The sequence below is a fragment of the Lethenteron reissneri genome, chromosome 5 (genome assembly GCF_015708825.2).
Source record: "Lethenteron reissneri isolate LAM-NWPU_2019-01 chromosome 5, ASM1570882v1, whole genome shotgun sequence".
Classification (NCBI taxonomy): domain Eukaryota; kingdom Metazoa; phylum Chordata; class Hyperoartia; order Petromyzontiformes; family Petromyzontidae; genus Lethenteron; species Lethenteron reissneri.
In genome coordinates, this window is record NC_083783.1 from 4,733,751 (window position 1) to 4,751,303 (window position 17,553).

The 17,553-nt window shown below is 54.2% G+C and overlaps 1 protein-coding gene across 1 annotated transcript in view; it reads left to right on the forward strand.

Annotated features, from left to right (window-relative positions):
- The window catches only part of LOC133351332 (androglobin-like), a 60,806-nt gene that overhangs the window by 29,574 nt on the left and 13,679 nt on the right, over window positions 1-17,553 (forward strand). The window contains exons 5-13 of the mRNA XM_061566441.1: window positions 242-356; window positions 1,358-1,531; window positions 6,395-6,530; window positions 10,247-10,384; window positions 10,788-10,881; window positions 12,546-12,680; window positions 13,014-13,182; window positions 13,849-14,039; window positions 14,490-14,677. Of these exons, the coding sequence (XP_061422425.1) occupies window positions 242-356; window positions 1,358-1,531; window positions 6,395-6,530; window positions 10,247-10,384; window positions 10,788-10,881; window positions 12,546-12,680; window positions 13,014-13,182; window positions 13,849-14,039; window positions 14,490-14,677 (1,340 nt within the window). The remainder of the gene's footprint in view (window positions 1-241; window positions 357-1,357; window positions 1,532-6,394; window positions 6,531-10,246; window positions 10,385-10,787; window positions 10,882-12,545; window positions 12,681-13,013; window positions 13,183-13,848; window positions 14,040-14,489; window positions 14,678-17,553) is intronic.

The following is a 17,553-nucleotide window of genomic DNA, read 5'->3' on the forward strand; positions in this document are numbered from 1 at the left end:
GGCTCCGCGGGTGATGTTTCTGTTTTGTTCTAGATTTGAAGCTTTCGTGACTGCAAGGATTCATACTCTTAGTTCTTTCGGTAAAGTCACGTAGGTAAAAAAATGAAATTAAAATTGATAAAAATAAAAAAATAAAAAAATAAAAATCACGACGTTTCGGAGGCAACACAAGCTTCCGTCTTCAGGTGAAACTGTCACAGCAAAATATCTGTATCAAGTGGTTTTGTGCGCGCGCTTGCAGGAGGCACGTGCTGTGTCTGCGCCTGACGGCGCCGCACGGGCTGCACCTGCACGCGTGCAGCTCCACACGCTTCCTGCTCGGAGATGAGGACTCCGTTCTGCCATACCTCGCCAAGGTCATCCTCGCGTGTGAACACACGTGTGAACACGTCAACACGCGCGTGTGAACACGCGTGTGCGAACACGTGAACACGTTACGTGCGGCGGTGATCGCAGGGACGTGAGAGAGATGGCGATGGGGTCTCTTCATCCATCATCATCATGCTGATAATGATGATGGCGAATGATTATGGTGATGGTGACGATAACGATTTTGGTGATAGTTATGGTGGTGATGATGTTGATGAAAATGATAGTGATAACGATGGTGGTGATGACAATTATAACAATGATGATGACAATGGCCACATTGATAATGCTGATGATTGCGATAAAGATGATGATCATGATGGCCACTATGACATTGGTGATAACGATGATGTCGTCCTTCATGACAGTGATGTCGATGATGATGACGACGATGACGATGACATTGTTGTTGACGATGACGACGTTGACGATGACATCGTTGTTGACGATGACGACGTCGAAGATGACATCACTGTTGATGATGACGACGTCGATGATGACATCGTCGTTGACGATGAAGATGTTGACGATGACATCGTGGCGATGACGACGATGACGATGACATTGTTGTTGACGATGACATCATTGTTGATGATGACGACGTCGAAGATGACATCACTGTTGATGATGATGACGACGTTGACGATGACATCGATATTGACAATGATGACGACGTTGACGATGACATCGTTGTTGACGATGAAGATGTCGAAGATGACATCGTGGCGATGACGACGATGACATCGTTATTGACGATGATGATGACTTTGACGATGGCATCGTTGTTGACGATGTCATCGTTGTTGACGATGACATCGTTGTTGACGATGACGATGTCGATAATGACATCGTAGGTTGACGATCACGTCAACGACGACATTGTTGACGATGAAGATGTCGACGATGAAATCGTAGCGATGACGACGATGACATCGTTATTGACGACGACGACATCGTCGTTAACGGTATCGACGTTGCCTCCGCGCAGGAGAGCTGCCGCTTCACGGAGCACGCGCTGGCCACCATGCGGACCCTCGGGGGAGTCGCGCACGGCTGGGCCGACGGCCCCGCTCCCCAGCCGCCCCTGACGCCCCACGGGCTGCTGGGAATAGACGCGGCGGCGGGGACGAGCGCTCCCGACGAGAGGAGTGCGCTGCGGCAGGTGAGACGCGTCGCGGCACCTCGCGGGGGCAACCGGAGCGGGGGGGGGGGGGCCGCCAGTCGGCCATCGCCAGCTCGGCTCCTTCACGGTTGGGGCCGTACGTTTTTTTTCTTCCGCCGCGCACCTCCGATTTCGCACGGCTACGTGCGGTGCGAAAGACGTTCAGCACGCGTGCGTACATTCACCACTGGCCGCGCACGCCTCTTCAAGGACCTGCTTCGTCGCGTTATTTATTCTTGACCCTTTCGCGTTCAACGTGACGTTCAAGTTCATTTATTAGGTGTAGCCCTGTGAGCCATTCGGCTCTTGACTCGGGTGCAACCGCAACAAACAAAAAACAAAAACATGAACAAGAAAACATCTTAAAGTGACTATGTGCAAACAGAAAATCCATGAAAAGACAGCAAAATATTGCAGAAAAAATCACCGTACACCAACCCTGTGCAAATATCCCAGTGGGATGCAAGTCAAACAACAACAACCACAATACAACTTAGATTAAGGCCATCAGTCTAACTCTGTACTACAACAAACAAACATGGCCAAAACAAAAAATTTTTCGAAAATCACCAAAATAAAGCCATAAAAGCAGTGCGTGCATACGTCACAGTGACGGAATCGGAAGAAACAGTTAAGTTCAAACAACTCCATGGGCAGCGAGGCTCCCACAAGGCCATGCGGGAGGGCGAGCGGGCACAGCGGCGGTCGTGTCGCTGCGGTGAGTAACAATGTCCTCGAAAACAGCGGCGCTACCACGCCTCTCTTAACGACGTTAACGCTGAGCCGCTCGACGTTTCTGAGATTCGGCGGTGAACGGGACACCCCACCCTGCAACTTGCAGACATCGCCCAACGGGAGAGGCTTAACGACCAGCGTCTCGTATTCACGCGCATCGTGGCTCTTGACATATTGAGGGTTTTTCTTTTTTTAAATCCTTTATATTAAGTTCACTTGCTTGCTTGCTTGCGCGCTTACGACCGTGCAAATCTTTCGGTCGTTTTTTAACCCACTTCCCGTGATCCAATCGAGCTGACATTTTGCACACAGACTCGTTGTGCGTGACAATTTATTTTTCGTGAAAAAAATCCAAATTTTTCCACTTTTTAGGAAAATGTTTTTTTCATATTTAATTTAAAATACCAATGTGATAAAAATGTAACTCTTACTCAAGAAAAACAGAAATGAATAATAAAATAAAACCGATGCCACGCATATAAAGGATTTATAGTGAAAAACTTTGTTTTTACGGGTTAATTTTTTACCGAAATGTTTGCTGTTGGGACTTGCTGACCGCCCATACTGGACATCTGCGCAAAAGGGCTTCATGGCTCATCGGATTCCTCCTCCTGCAGTCGCAATAGAGTACTCTTAGGTTTTTTCGGTAAAGTCACGTAGGTAAAAAAATATAATGATAAAATAATAATAAATGAAAATAACTAAATTAAATCACGACAGCAAAATAGCAAAATAACTGTGCTACAGTGTGCTACAGTTATTGTGCTGTGCCTTTTTTACACCTGATGAAGGAAGCTGGTGTTGCCTCCGAAACGTCGTGATTTAATTTAGTTATTTTCATCTATTATTATTGTATCATTATATTTTTGCACCTACGTGACTTTACCGAAAAAACCTAACAGTATGAATCCTTGCAGTCACGAAAGCTTCAAATCTAGAATCTCAATAGAGTCTCCGCTGATACCGCGGCGTGAATGAACCGTTCCAACGCACGCCAGCCTCACACTGGAACGTCAAAAGGTCCGGTGACGTCATTCGCGAGCCTAGGCAGGTGTGTGCTGGGCGTCATGGTTCCAAATTTGAAAACAGTTCAGAGACTCCGAGGCTTTTCTGGGGGGTAAACGAGCATCATACATCAGACGCACCTTAACAACTCTTGGATCCTCCCATTTCAACCAGTCTACACAACAAAGGCTCATTCCTTGCAGCGGTTTCAGCCGCACCACCTCTACGTAACAAAAGGCTCAGTCCCGTTTACACGTACCTTTACATCAGCCGCACCTTAACAACTCTTGGAACCTCCCAGTTCAACCAGTCTACACAACAAAGGCTCATTCCTAGCAGCGTGCTTCAGTCGCACCGAACCTCACAATAATAATATCCAGGTGCCTACCTTGGCTTCTCCCACCCTCAACCAGTATATATACAAGGACTGTTTTCTTGGAATCTCTCTCACTTGATGCAGATATCGTGCTGTGACGGTTGCACCTGAAGACGGAAGCTTGTGTTGTCTCCGAAACGTCGTGATTTTTAAAAAAAATTTTTTAAACTTTTTACCTACGTGACTTTACCGAAAAAAACTTAAGAATATGTATACGCGCGTTAAGCGGGAGGAGGAGGAGCGGGAGGAGAAGCGAAAAGCACGCAACTTCAAACGCTCATCTCTCGCCGCGTTCGCTTTCATTAGAGGGGAATGGTTTTTTGAAAGTTTTCATTATTTATTTTTTCGAGGGTCGGGGGTGGGGTGGTGTGTCATTAAATATTCATGGCAGCCCTAATTCGATTGAAGAAATAAATAAGTGGAAAAATAAATCCATATTTTTGTTCTATTGCTGTCGCAAACACGATAAACAATGGGCAATGAAATAGATTTCAACGCCCGCTGACGGAACCCGGCGGGTTGCGTTCGGCATTAATTTTGTTAACGAGATTAGCAACAAAATAATTTGCCGAACGAAGTGGGGTTTTTTTCCTTGTCAACGCTGGCTGTGATTGGACAGAAATCATTGAGCGTTGCGATGACTACAGCCACTGCCCCCACCATCACCACCACTACGACCAGCATCACTAGCACCACCACCACCATCAGCACTACCAGCACTACTACTAGCACCACCACAACCATCAGCACCACCACCATCAGCACCACCACCAGAACCACCACCAGCACCGCCACCACCAGTACCGTCAGCAGCACCACCACCATCAGCACCAACACCATCAACACCACCAGCACTATCACCACCAGCACGACCAGCACCAGCACCACCAGCACTACCACAACCAGCACCACAACCACCACCACCAGCACCACCACAACCACCAGCACCACCAACACCACAACCACCAGCACCACCAACACCACAACCACCAGCACCACCAGCACCACCACAACCAGCACCACCACAACCACCACCACTACCACCACAACCACCACCACAACCACCACATCCAGCACCACCACCATCAGCACCACCAGCACCACCACCATCAGCACCACCACCATCACAACCAGCACCACCACAACCAGCACCACCAGCACCCAGAGCGAGCAGAGCGTGACTCCCAACTGTGACGAGTGCCACCCCCTCGTCTCCAGCAGTGGTTCTCCAGGTTTCCTCCTCCCACACACACGCAGCCAAACGCTCAATAAAGATGGATCTAGCGGTGTGGAGCTTGCAGTGCGATCCCCTCGTGCGCGTCCTGGGGTTTCTCCGCGTTCTCAGCGAGACTCCCCGGTACAACCCAACTCAACGCGCGAGGCCGTCGCGAAAGTCTGGTGCAGTCGGCAGTCATTTCAGAGCCTGGTATGCAATGTTGCCTGGGTGGCACCACCCGAGTGAGTCGAGTAACCGTGGCTCCCGGTGTGACTCTGCCGGGCGTTGCGACCGCTGACGGCGGCACGCACGGCCTCCTGCCCTTCCGTTCGTTTCTCACGTCCCGCCGCATAGCGGACGGCGCGCCGGTTGTGGTGGTGCTGGTGGTGGCGCGTGCCGATTCACCGTTCTCAACCGGGGAGTAGGCCGCCGGGGCTGGAACTGTGAAACCTGCGGGCCGCTGCTACTTGCGGCGGCGTTGGCGTTGTCCGTGGTTCGACGCTCGGCCGTGTCGCCTGTCCCCAATGCCCTCTCGGGACGCGGAGAGCGGCACCAGGAGTCGTCGCCACCTCCGCAAATAGCCGGCGCTGGCCAGAGGCAGAGGGAGTTGTCACACTGGATTCGTCTCGTGGGGTAGGGGGGGGGCAGGTGGGAGGGGAGGATGGGGTCAGGATTTGGTTCGGGGGGGGGGCTCAGGGACACAGCTGACACGTGAGTGGTAGTGACACGGTGCCGTGCGAGGTTAAATTAGTGGGCGCCACGGTGGCGAGGAAATGTTAACTACCTCGCCTGGTATACAGGAGGTCGTGGGTTCGATCCCAACCCTGACGCCTGCTGCTGTATACTTGGAGTTTGCGTGTGTCTCTCTCTCATCATCATCACGGTGGCTAGGAGATGTTAACTACCTCGCCTGGTATACAGGAGGTCGTGAGTTCGATCCCAACCCTGACGCCTGCTGCTGTATATTTGGAGTTTGCGTCTCTCTCCCCGTGGTCGCGTGGATTTTTTTCTCCGGGTCCTGCCTCAAGTACCCGCACGCTGGAGCGTAGAGTCCCGGGCGCAGCAAGTCAATGTGAGCTCTGCCATACTGTCCCCTGCTGCGCATCACCTAATCGCCCCCCCCCCCCCCCCCCACAGCTGACATCCATCCAATCGCGATCCTTGCTCGACACCCCGCTGAGCGTGCGGAGATCGGACGATGGTCGGGGTGGTTTGAGTGACAAGGATTGAGTCAAAGTGACTTCCTGCTCAAGTGCGCATCGAGGCATTGATGCTGATCTCCCGTTCGCGGCCCTGGGGCGGTGACCGTGTAAATTATAATAAGAGCGTCAAGCCATTGGCCAGCCACTGTTGGCTTCGACACGAAGCGGCACTTCAATTATCGGCCCGAGAAGGATGATGGGCTGAGCACAGGCCACCCACCCCCTCGTGTGCCGTGCCCAGCCTTCATCGGTGCTCGCTCAACACCACTTGCCCCTGCAGTCTTGACAAGGCTTTACGGGGGACTCTTTGTCTTCGTGTGCGCGTGTAGATCGTCACGCGGAGTCTGTGCCACGTGCTGGCCAGCGCCCTGTCCGGAGCGGTGCCCTCTGACCTTCCGTTCGCCCTCCACGCCCTCACAGGCGAACTCAGCCTCCCTGGCCTCACCACCGGCACGGTCCCAGAAGGTGCGGCGCGCATATGACTGTTGCCGAGTCTATGGTGCTTATAATAAAGCGTGCTTGTTTATCCGGGAAAGCCGATAGTTATTGGGATCATTAGCTGCTGATACTAGTTACGTAGTCGTGTTTTCAGTCATGGGAGGAATCCGGAAAACCCGGAGGAACCCAATGCAGAACAGGGAGAGAACACACAAACTTCACATACTCACTCACCCACTCACTCACCCACTCAGTCGCACTCTGTAGAACAGGGGGAGAACACACAACACTCCCTCACCCACTCACTCACACTCACCCACTCACTCACACTCTGTAGAACAGGGAGAGAACACACAACACTCCCTCACCCACTCACTCACACTCACCCACTCACTCACACTCTGTAGAACAGGGGAAGAACATACAAACTCCACACACTCACTCACCCACTCACTCACGCTCTGTAGAACAGGGGGAGAACACACAAATTCCACACACTCACTCACTCACCCACTCACTCACGCTCTGCAGAACAGGGGGAGAACACACAAACTCCACACACTCACTCACGCTCTGCAGAACAGGGGGAGAACACACAAACTCCACACACTCACTCACCCACTCACGCTCTGTAGAACAGGGGGAGAACACACAAACTCCACACACTCACTCACCCACTCACTCACCCTCTGTAGAACAGAGGGAGAACACACAAACTCCACACACTCACTCACCCACTCACTCACCCTCTGTAGAACAGAGGGAGAACACACAACACTCCCTCACCCACTCACTCACCCACTCACTAACACTCTGTAGAACAGGGGGAGAACACACAAACTCCACACACTCACTCACACTCTGTAGAACAGAGGGAGAACACACAAACTCCACACACTCACTCACCCACTCACTCACACTCACCCACTCACTCACACTGTGCAGAAAAGGGGGAGAACACACAAACTCCACACACTCACTCACCCACTCACTCACCCTCTGTAGAACAGAGGGAAAACACACAAACTCCAAAACAAAGATCCCCCATATAGTCTTAACAGACTGTTGGGGCAAGTGCTGTTAGTGAGCACCTATGAAGGCCAACGTGGCACACGAGGGGATGGGTCGCCAGCAGCCACACCAGCCACCTTTGTCTCCCCAGTGGCGATGTGTACGCTCTGTACCAGGTGATCATTTGAGGCTGAGTCGACCTAGGGGAGGCCCAGAACCGGTTCAGATAATCGTCACTGGTATTGGCCGTGAGCTGGAATCGAACCCGGGTCGCCGGGTTCGTAGCGCAGCGCGCTAACCGCTACACTACCGCTCCCCACAAACTCCGCACACACAGTGACAAAGATAAAGATCCCACATATAGCCTTAACAAACTGTAGGGGCAAGTGCTGTTAGCGAGCACCTATGAGGGCCAGAACGGTACACGAGGGGGTGGGTGGCCAGCACCACGCCCGACCGCCTTTGTCTCCCCAGTGGCGATGTTTACACACCGCACCGGGTACTCATTTGAGGCTGAGTCGACCTAGGGGAGGCCCAGCACCGGTTCAGATAAACGTCACTGGTGTTGGCCGTGAGCGGGAATCGAACTCGGGTCGCCGGGTTCATAGCGCAGCGTGCTAACCACTACACTATCGCTCCCCACACAGTGACACACACAGTGACACACACAGTGACACACACACAGTGACACACACCCACACACACTCCACACTGTGTGGCGGGGGGGGGGGTAATAGCAGGGAGGAATGCCGCACGGATGCATCACAGAGGCTGCCACTGTCAGTGTCGCTGTCTGGAGATGTCACTTATCCTGATGATTTCCCTTATTAATGGTCAAGCACGAGACAACAACAACAACAGCAGCAGCAACAAAAGTGGGAATTGCAAATGAGAGTCGGTGTGTGCTTGACGCTAACCCAATTTCTTCCGTCAGTCACGGGGCGCGTGAGTCGACACAGGCTTGTCCCCCGCCACGAGCAGCACCCCACGTGCCCACACTGAAATTCACACCCCATTAATCATCCAATGGAGCTTTGTTTAATTCATTCACTCATCACGCCATCTCTTGTTTCAATTCTGACAAGCCACCCTCCCCTCTACCCTCCCCTCTCCCTCCCCTCTCCTCCCTTCCCCTCCCCTCTCCTCCCCTCCCATCCCCTCCCCTCTCCCTCCCCTCATCTCTCCTCCCCTCCCCTCCCCTCTCCTCCCCTCCCCTCACCTCCCCTCCCCTCCCCTCCCCTCTCCTCTCCTCTCCTCCCCTCCCCTCACCTCCCCCCCCTCACCTCTTCTCCCCTCCCCTCCCCTCTCCTCCCCTCCCCTCACCTCTTCTCCCCTCCCCTCTCCTCTCCTCCCCTCTCCCTCCCCTCTCCCTCCCCTCCCCTCTCCCTCCCCTCTCCCTCCCTTTCCCTCCCCTCCACCCCTCCCCTCTCCCTCCCCTCCCCTCCCCTCTCCTCCCTTCCAATCATCGTTACCTCCATCTCCCCCTCCACTCACCGCCACAAGCGTGTGCTGTGCACGTGCGAGCTGGGTCGGGGTTGCCACTCGCCCTGGTTTTCCCAGGATTGCCCCTCGTGTTGTTGAGGAAGCAGCTGTCGTGCCGTACTGACAAGTCTGTCAGCTCTCCTGGGACATCGAAAGTCCGTTTGCACTCTTTGTGACAACAATAATGATTATTCATAATAAAAGTTTTTTGGGTTAGATCGCGTCACTATAAATGTGTCGTAACCCTCCACCACCCGACACAGCCAGTAAGGTTTGTCAGCGAAACGTCGTACTACTCAAATTTTAAATGTTGTGGATTTACTCTCCAACACCCCCGTGGGCTGAAATAGTAAACCAATTGGCGCGTTCTTTACGTGACAAACCTTACTGGCTGTGTCGGGTGGTGGAGGGCTACGACAATATCTATACTTACGCGATCTAACCCAACAACCTTTATTATGAATAATATTGGACGCGACCGCCTACTTGTCAATAATGATCATGTATGAATGTACCCTACGTAGCCATCCGTGCTAATCGGAGGTGTAGGAGAAGGACAATAAGTTAAACAACAAAGAACTGAGTTTGTCAATCTCGATGATCATTTAAAAGTGGGTAGCTCCGGTGGCTTTCTAGTATCGGAAGGAAGAACGTTCCAGACGGACGCAGAAGCGCGTCTGAAAGCGCTGCGCGATTCGGTGCCCACACCGCATTTGTTCGATGTCCAGCCAAAAGCCACGACCGCTTGCGAGGGTGACCACCGGAGTTTGCGTGGTGATGGTTTATGCTCCTTGACGAGATCGGCAAGGTGTCGTGGTTATTGTCGTCTTGCGTTGTGCGTGCACCAAATCAAAACAACAAGTAATAAAATAATAAAAATAAAACATAATAAAATAATTCTCACGACGTTTCGGCCACAACGCAAGCAGCCAGCCTCAGGTGAAAACCACTTCAGACGCTGTCGCCTCGACAGACCTGGTCTTCACCTGAGGACGGCTGCTTGCGTTGTGGCCGAAACGTCGTGAGAATTTTTTTATTATGTTTTATTTTTATTATTTTATTACTTCCCTTCTATGTGACTTTACCGAAAGAACCACGAAGATGAATCCCTGCAGTCACGAAAGCTTTAAATCGAAATAAAAATCAAAACAACAAATTCAAGCATAGTGCTCCCTTTCTCCTGGTACTGCGAGAAAATGTCATTATTTCCTTCAGTAGTTGTTTTGTTTGACCCCCCCTCCCCCCATCAGGCAGGGTGGGGGTGCCGCCCGAGACGTGGGGGGGGGCCCGGGTAGTGACCAGCGAGGAGGCGGCGGCGGCGGCGGTCAGAGTGCAGGCGCTGTGGAGGGGCCACTACGCGCGGCGCTTGTGCAACGCTCGCAAGCCAGGTCTGAAGCGCTCGCGAAACACACACCAGCGATGCCGTGTGACGCTGCGTTGACGCTGCGTTGACGCTGGTGTGACGTTGTCATGAAGCTGACGTGATGCTGGTGTGACGTTGTCATGAAGCAGGCGTGACACTGGTGTGACGCTGGCGTGATGCTGGTGTGACGTCATGAAGCTGGCGTGATGCGTGTGTGACGTCATGAAGCTGGCGTGACGTTGGCGTGATGCTGGTGTGACGCTGGTGTGATGCTGGTGTGACGTTACGAAGCTGGTGTGACGCTGGTGTGATGCTGGTGTGACGTCACGAAGCTGGTGTGACGTCACGAAGCTGGCGTGACGCTGGCGTGACGCTTGGCACGACGCTGTCGCGATGACCCTGGCGCGACGTTCCGTGTGACGCCGCAGGCACGGCGGAGAGCGCCGCCGTCAAGGGGACGCTGGGCCGCCTGTGGGCGCTGCTCGAGCCGAACGCGGAGCGGCACGGCGCCGCCCTGCTGCGGTACGTGCCGCCCCTTGGCGACACCGGCGGCGGAACGAACTCCGGCCTGCCACCGCCACCCCGTCGGCGTCGCGCCGGTGGCGAATCCCGCGGTTCCCGTCGAGCACGTTGAAGCCTGCAGGAACGGGCCCCGTGTTGTCCGACTGCATGATTACAAATCTATATAATTACAATACCCACCCCCCCCCTCTTTGTCCCGAATCACTGCACCAGATTGAATGATGACGTCACCCTGCTGCTGCTGCTCTGTTTAAGACCGGGAGCAACGGGAGAGCGTCACGTATTCTTGCCCGATGAAGCTGATTGTAATTGCCAGCGAAACGTCGTGCTACTCAAATTTTTAAAATGCTGTTGATTTTCTCTCTTCAGCACACCCGGTGGGCTAAAGACGTGAATTATTTTGTCCTTTGAAAAAACGTGACACATTTTTTACCGACTGGCCATGTCGGGTGGTGGAGGGTTACGACACATTTAGAAATAACGCGATCTGACCCAAAAAAAATCTCTATTATGAATAATATTGGTCGCGAAAGCCTACGTGTTAAACTGAGAGGGAACGGTATACACGTGAGTGGAGGGTCCTGTCCAATTACCCCAGTTGTTTTGTATGTGGTAATAGAGTCATCCAGCAGCAGCTAGTTGTTGTTGCACGCGGAGAGAGTCAACGGGCACACACAGCCTCCCATCTCCGTCACCCATTGTCGGACGCCCTGCCAATGCGTTTGTGGAAATGTCTATTGACGGATGTTCTTTAAGGCAGGCAATTAGTTTCGGATTGTTGGAGGACCAGTATTAATATATATACACGGCTGAATTTGTACGTGCTAAACTATTTAAGTAAACCAGGTCAGGCCCACTCAGCTGTGTAGTTCTTTTCCTGAATCGACCTGGCCACAAATGATCGCTCAACCGAGCGGCTTACCGTTATTGCAGCCAGATTGCTCTAAATGCACGTTGATAAATGTGAAGGTGAAAAACCGGAGGACCCGGGGAGAACATGCAAACTCCACATGTGCAGACGTAATGGTCGGGATCGATCCCACGACCTCCCGGTTAACAGGCGAGGTAGTTAACATTTCGCCACCATGGCCAGATGTATGTACGTTGAGCTTCTTCCGCACCGTACGTAGCCAACCGTGCTAATTGGCGGTGTGGGTGGTGGCCAACAAACTAAACACAACAATCAGTAGTAATGATTAAATGAGCTTTCAAACGGGACGCTTTCAAAGTGCATAGCTCCAGTGGCTTCCTAATATCGGAAGGAAGAGAGTGTTCCAGACGTACCTGGGCCTCCCCGTGCTCATGGGCTGTGGTGCAGTTTCACCGCCTGCACACTTGATGAGCTCCACCACCGCCTCCGATCGAATCACCCGGAATCTGCCCGATCCTCTCGGATCCCGAAAGCCGGAAGTGGAAACCAAGCGGGCTTGAGCCTGGATAGGGCCTGGGCGGGCGATGACCACGCGCAGAATGGGTTGTGCCTGCGTGCCGTCGCTCACGATGCCCGACGTGCCGAGAGGCTCTTCACGGACGCGCGCCGAAACGTCGGACATCGTGCCGAACAACACGCGGTACAACCCCACCTCTCCCCACCCCCACCCCCGCGACCGGTAACGCATCGGAGCCATCACCGGCCTGCCCGTCGCCCCGCTTGCGAGTTACAGGCACGTGCTGACGCAAGACGCTCGGCTGCTGGGGCGCTTCCCGTTCGCCGCCGACGAGGGGAGCCGAGCGTCCTTCGCCGACTACTCGGGCAGCTGCTCGGACCAGCCGCCCCACTCCTGGTTCCTGCTGTTCAGGTGAGCGATCGTTAAACTATTTAGCTAAACCAGGTGAGGTCCACTAAGCTGTGTAGACCTTTTGCTGAATCGACCCGGCCACAAATGACAGGTCGACCGAGTGGCTTATCGTTGTTGCAGCCAGATTGCTCTAAATGCGCGTTGATAAATGTGGAGGTGAAAAACCGGAGGATCCGGGGAGAACATGCAGACTCCACATGTGCAGGCGTAACGGTCGGGTTCGATCCCATGGCCTCCTGTGCATCGCTAACCGCGCCTTCACCCAGCAGTGGATTGTCCACGGACGACGGTGAAACACGGATAATGGGGTGTGCGGTGCGACGCGGCGCGCAGGGCGGTGTTCCGCGTGCCCGAGGAGACTCGCCTCTCCGCGGAGCTCCACTCGCCCGCTCCGCGCTCATCCCTCCACATCGTCGACAACGACACGGGGCGACTGCTGCACCGCAGCGGACGTGGCGGCCCCCGCTGCCTGGTCAGGCCGGCTGTGTTCGCTCCCAACAAGGTGACGCAGCGGGGGATATGCAGCGGGGGATGCACAGGGGATAAATAGGATACGCAGGGGATACACAGGAGATATGCAAGGGATACACAGGGTTCTAACACTGGGACCGTGGCATCGCCTAGCGGCAGCGTATTCGGCACGTGTAACAGATATTCGCAGTTCAAATCCAGCGGGTCGCCCTGATTGACGCTGTGGCTGTATCGTAGTCGACGAGGAAAATAGTTTATTTCTGGCTGGCTGGCTTCCTAACTGACGCGCGGGCATAGGTGACGTCGCAGATGGGACGTGCCACAACGTTGAGCCGGGTTCGCGAGTTTGATGATATCTGAACCGACCGGTCCTGGGCCTCGTATAGGTCAACCCAGCCTTAAATGAGCACCTGCTGCAGCGTGTAAACATTGCCACAAAGGAGACGAAGGCGGCTGGACATGGTGCTGGCCACCCACCCCCTCGTGTGCCGTGCCTTTCTCATAGGTACTCGCTAACAGCACTTGCCCCAAAGTCTGTTCAGGCTATACGGGGGATCCTTCTCTTTGTCCTGTTCTCACGCCGAAGTATATCACGTGCATGAAATGCATTTGAATACTCCCACAATGCCTGCCTAGACGCCACGGACAGCAACCAATGCCGCCCACCCCACCCCCCCCCCACCGTGTTCCCGATCAGAGCGGCTACACGTTTGTGGGCGACGCGGAGAGCGGGGAGTCCCCCGTGGGCGGGGGCGGGCGCTGGCTCCTGCGCATCGTGGGCTCCGGCGGCGCGCTGCCCGTGCCCGAGCGCGAGCCGATCGCCGTCGCCTTCGCCGCCCGCGACGTTCGGAGATACCACGTCCCCGGCGAGCAGGGGCTTGCCATGAGGTCAGAGGTCGAGGCGACCCCGCGTGTGTTTTCGTGTGTTTGCGCGCGTGTTGTGGTTTAGCGGGCTGCGCTGCAAAACCCGGCGACCCGGGTTCGATTCCCGTACACCGCTAACGGCGGTGATGATAATCTTAACCGATCCTGGGCTTCCCCTAGGGCGACCCAGCCTAAAATGAGTCCCTGGTGCGGTGTCTAAACATCGCCACTGGGGAGACAAAGGCGGCCGGGCATGTGCCGTTCCAGCCTTTAAAGGTGCTCGCTGACAGCACTTGCCCCAACAGTCTGTTAAGGCTATACGGGGGATCTTTGCCCTTGTCAGATAATCGCCACCAGTGTCGGCATACGTGAGCGGTAACCGAACTCGTGCCGCCGGGTTCGTAGCGCAGCGCGCTCACCACTTGCATCCACCGCCGTTTGCGCGCGAACACACGCACGCACGCACTCACACAGGTACCGCATGAAAGTGAGCGTGGACCAGCTGGTGTCTCTGCGCGTGCACGCGTCGCTGGCGAGCGCTCGCCTCTCGCTGGAGCTGCTGGAGGGTGAGAGGATGGTGGCGAGTGCCACGGGCCGCGGTGACGCCACCATCGTCGCGGTGGCGCTGCGGGGAGCCCGGCGCCGCTCGGCCACCCAGCTCGGTGAGACGGCGCGCGTGGGCACGCACCGAGAGGGGGGGAGGGGGAGAGGGGGAGGGGGGCAAGTGAGCAGACTCATTTCCAGCTGGTTGTTGTAATCACCAGAGAAACGTCTTCTTGGTTCTTTCGGTAAAGTCACGTAGAAGGGAAATAACAAAATGATAAAGATAAAACATAGTAAAATACAATTCTCACGACGTTTCGGCCACAACGCAAGCGGCCGTCATCAGGTGAAGAACAGGTCTGTCGGAAAGACAGCGTCTGAATGAGCACCACCATGCTTGGCAGCGTATATTTAAGCTGAGTTAGAGGAGAAAGGGCGCCTTGACAAATGAATTTGCATATCAACAGAGGAATTTAGCATATTTATGGATAATGCAGATATGGGATTAGTCACTACTTGTGGAATGCGTAGGAAGTGTGGGGGGGGGGGGTCTCAAAGTCATACTATGCCCGTGCATTATGTAGGATTAGCAGCAACAAAGGGAGGAAGTAGGGTTAGCAGTAATAATGGGAAGGGAATTTTAATAGTAAGGAGCTGCAGCAAACCAAAGAAACGTCACATTGTACTCGAATCGTAACTGTCGCGGGTTTACTCTCCAACGAATCCGGCGTGGTGAAGTAGTAACTAATTGACACGATTTGTTTACTTGATAAAACCTTGCCAATTGGGTGTGTCGGGTGGCGGTGGGTTCACGACACACACTAATGCGATCTAAACCCCCAAAAAAAAACTCTTAGAGGGATGTGAGGACGGACAAGTGGGAAGGCGCGACCAAAAATTCACCCGAGCTCTGCAGTCCTCTGCATATCGAGATGTTTTCAGCCAGAATATCCGCGCGCGTGAGGGCTCAACGCTCTGTCCCGTACGAATCGAACGGGTGGAGTCCACGTTTGGTCCACTGGCATCTCCTGGCGAGCAAGTGCGTGGCATCGCGATGCTCACGGCAAGTGTGTGATCACACGCTGCTATGCATGACGGTCTCCCCGTTCGAGGGGCTATCAAGGCCCAGCCATTGCTTAGCTTCCGGGATCTGATGACATTCGCGCAGTCTACGGGTGATTCGATTCAGCGGAGGGCGTATTTTTCTACCCTATTTAAACCAGTCTACACCGGTTTCAGCATGTTGTCCGACGTTTCGCTGCACGTGCCGGGGTCTCCGTCAGTAACCGATTCACGCTCGGACAGGGAAATGCAAATCAGAAGCTTCGGTCGGCTTCCATGAGCTCGCTCGCGGTTGTACTCCAACGCGCTGTCGGGCCGTACCGCTCCCATGTCGCGGAAATGGAGCGGAAGCGGCTCCCGGCACGCGGAGCGGAACGTCGGACATCGCGTGGCAGAACACACCCAGAGCGAGCGGCACACGGGAGAGCCGTACGGCACGACCCCAGAGACCCACGGCAGTGGTCCAGCCCGCGAGGCTGCGCTAAAGGCCAATTCCTGCCGGGTGCCCGCCGCACCGATTTTCAATTATCACCGGCTCTTTAAAAGGTCTCCTCCAAGCGGTAGAAAAGCCGTAATCATTTTTCTCCACTAGCCAGCCTACCCCCCCCCCCCCCCCGCCGCAAGGCAACGAAAGCAACATTCCGAGTGATTAAACCCATTACTTTACGTTAGAACGCGGCTGTCTTGCAAGCGTCTCGATCGCGAGAGCTAACTCTGTGCGGTTTTGTAAAATTAAAAGGCCGGGCCCGGGCGCCCCGTGCACGCTCGCTCCTTGCCGATCGATCGACAAGCCGGGCAGGCCAGCGCATTAGGGGAGGCCGCGCTTGGCCCGGTGCCCTGTGCCGTGCATCGCAGCGGGAGAGCGAGCGACTCGCCAAACGGAAGGGCCGCAGGTTCAAATCGTGTGGGTCGATAAAGTTAGTACCACTTTGTTGAGAGGTCAACGGTGCTTGTCTTCTGGATAGATTCACCCCTGCCATGGGAATGTAGAATTTCCGTGGTGAACTGGCTCAAGGCTGTGAAACAGGAGATGAGCACTTTCAAATTGCCCAGAATGCACCTGGCCTGGTCATATCTCGGGCGTTAAGCGAGGTTGAACCTGGATGATGCTTGGGTAGGGGTCATCGGCCGTGGGGCTACGTCATGGGCAGCAGAGTGTGCCAGTCATGCATGTCGTTTGACCATACTTCACCATGCTGGTCAGTGCGGGTTGGTGAAGTGCGCAGAGCCTGAGGACGGGTTTAGGTAACACTCGCCGCTGATGTTAGCCATGAGCGGTGTTGCAACTCATTTGGCTGGTTCATTGCACAGTGTGCTAACCACTATGCCACTGCTCCCCACCCACTTACAAAGACAAAGATCCCACGTATAGCCTGAACAGACTGTTGGGGCAAGTGCTATTAGCGGGCACCTATGAAGGCTGGCACAGCACACGAGGGGCTGGGTCGCCAACACCTCACCCTGCCGCCTTTGTCTCCCTCGTGGCGATGTTTACACACTGCACCAGGTAGTGAGTTGAGGCTGAGTCGACCTAGGGGAGGCGCGTGTAAATAATCGTCACTGGTGTTGTCCGCGAGTGGGAATCAAACTCGGGTAGTTGGGTTTCGTAACACTCACACATACACACACACATACATCACATGTGATATCACTCGCTGCGTTTACAGTGCAGTGCGGTCATTAACCACCGCAACACCTCTGCACCTCCCCTCGGATATCTGCAATGTTTAAAAAGTATTAATTACTATCATTCGTTTATTTATTTTTTCGATGCAGCACACTGCCCTGCCAAGATAATCCTAAAATAGTGTCGTTTGTCACGACGTCCGTCAACACTCGGGCAAATCACTCGGCGGCGAGCGGTCGCGAGTGGCGTCCCCTTCAGCAACGTGTCTCCTTGCGTCGCCCCTCCGAGACGGGTGGTGTATGAATA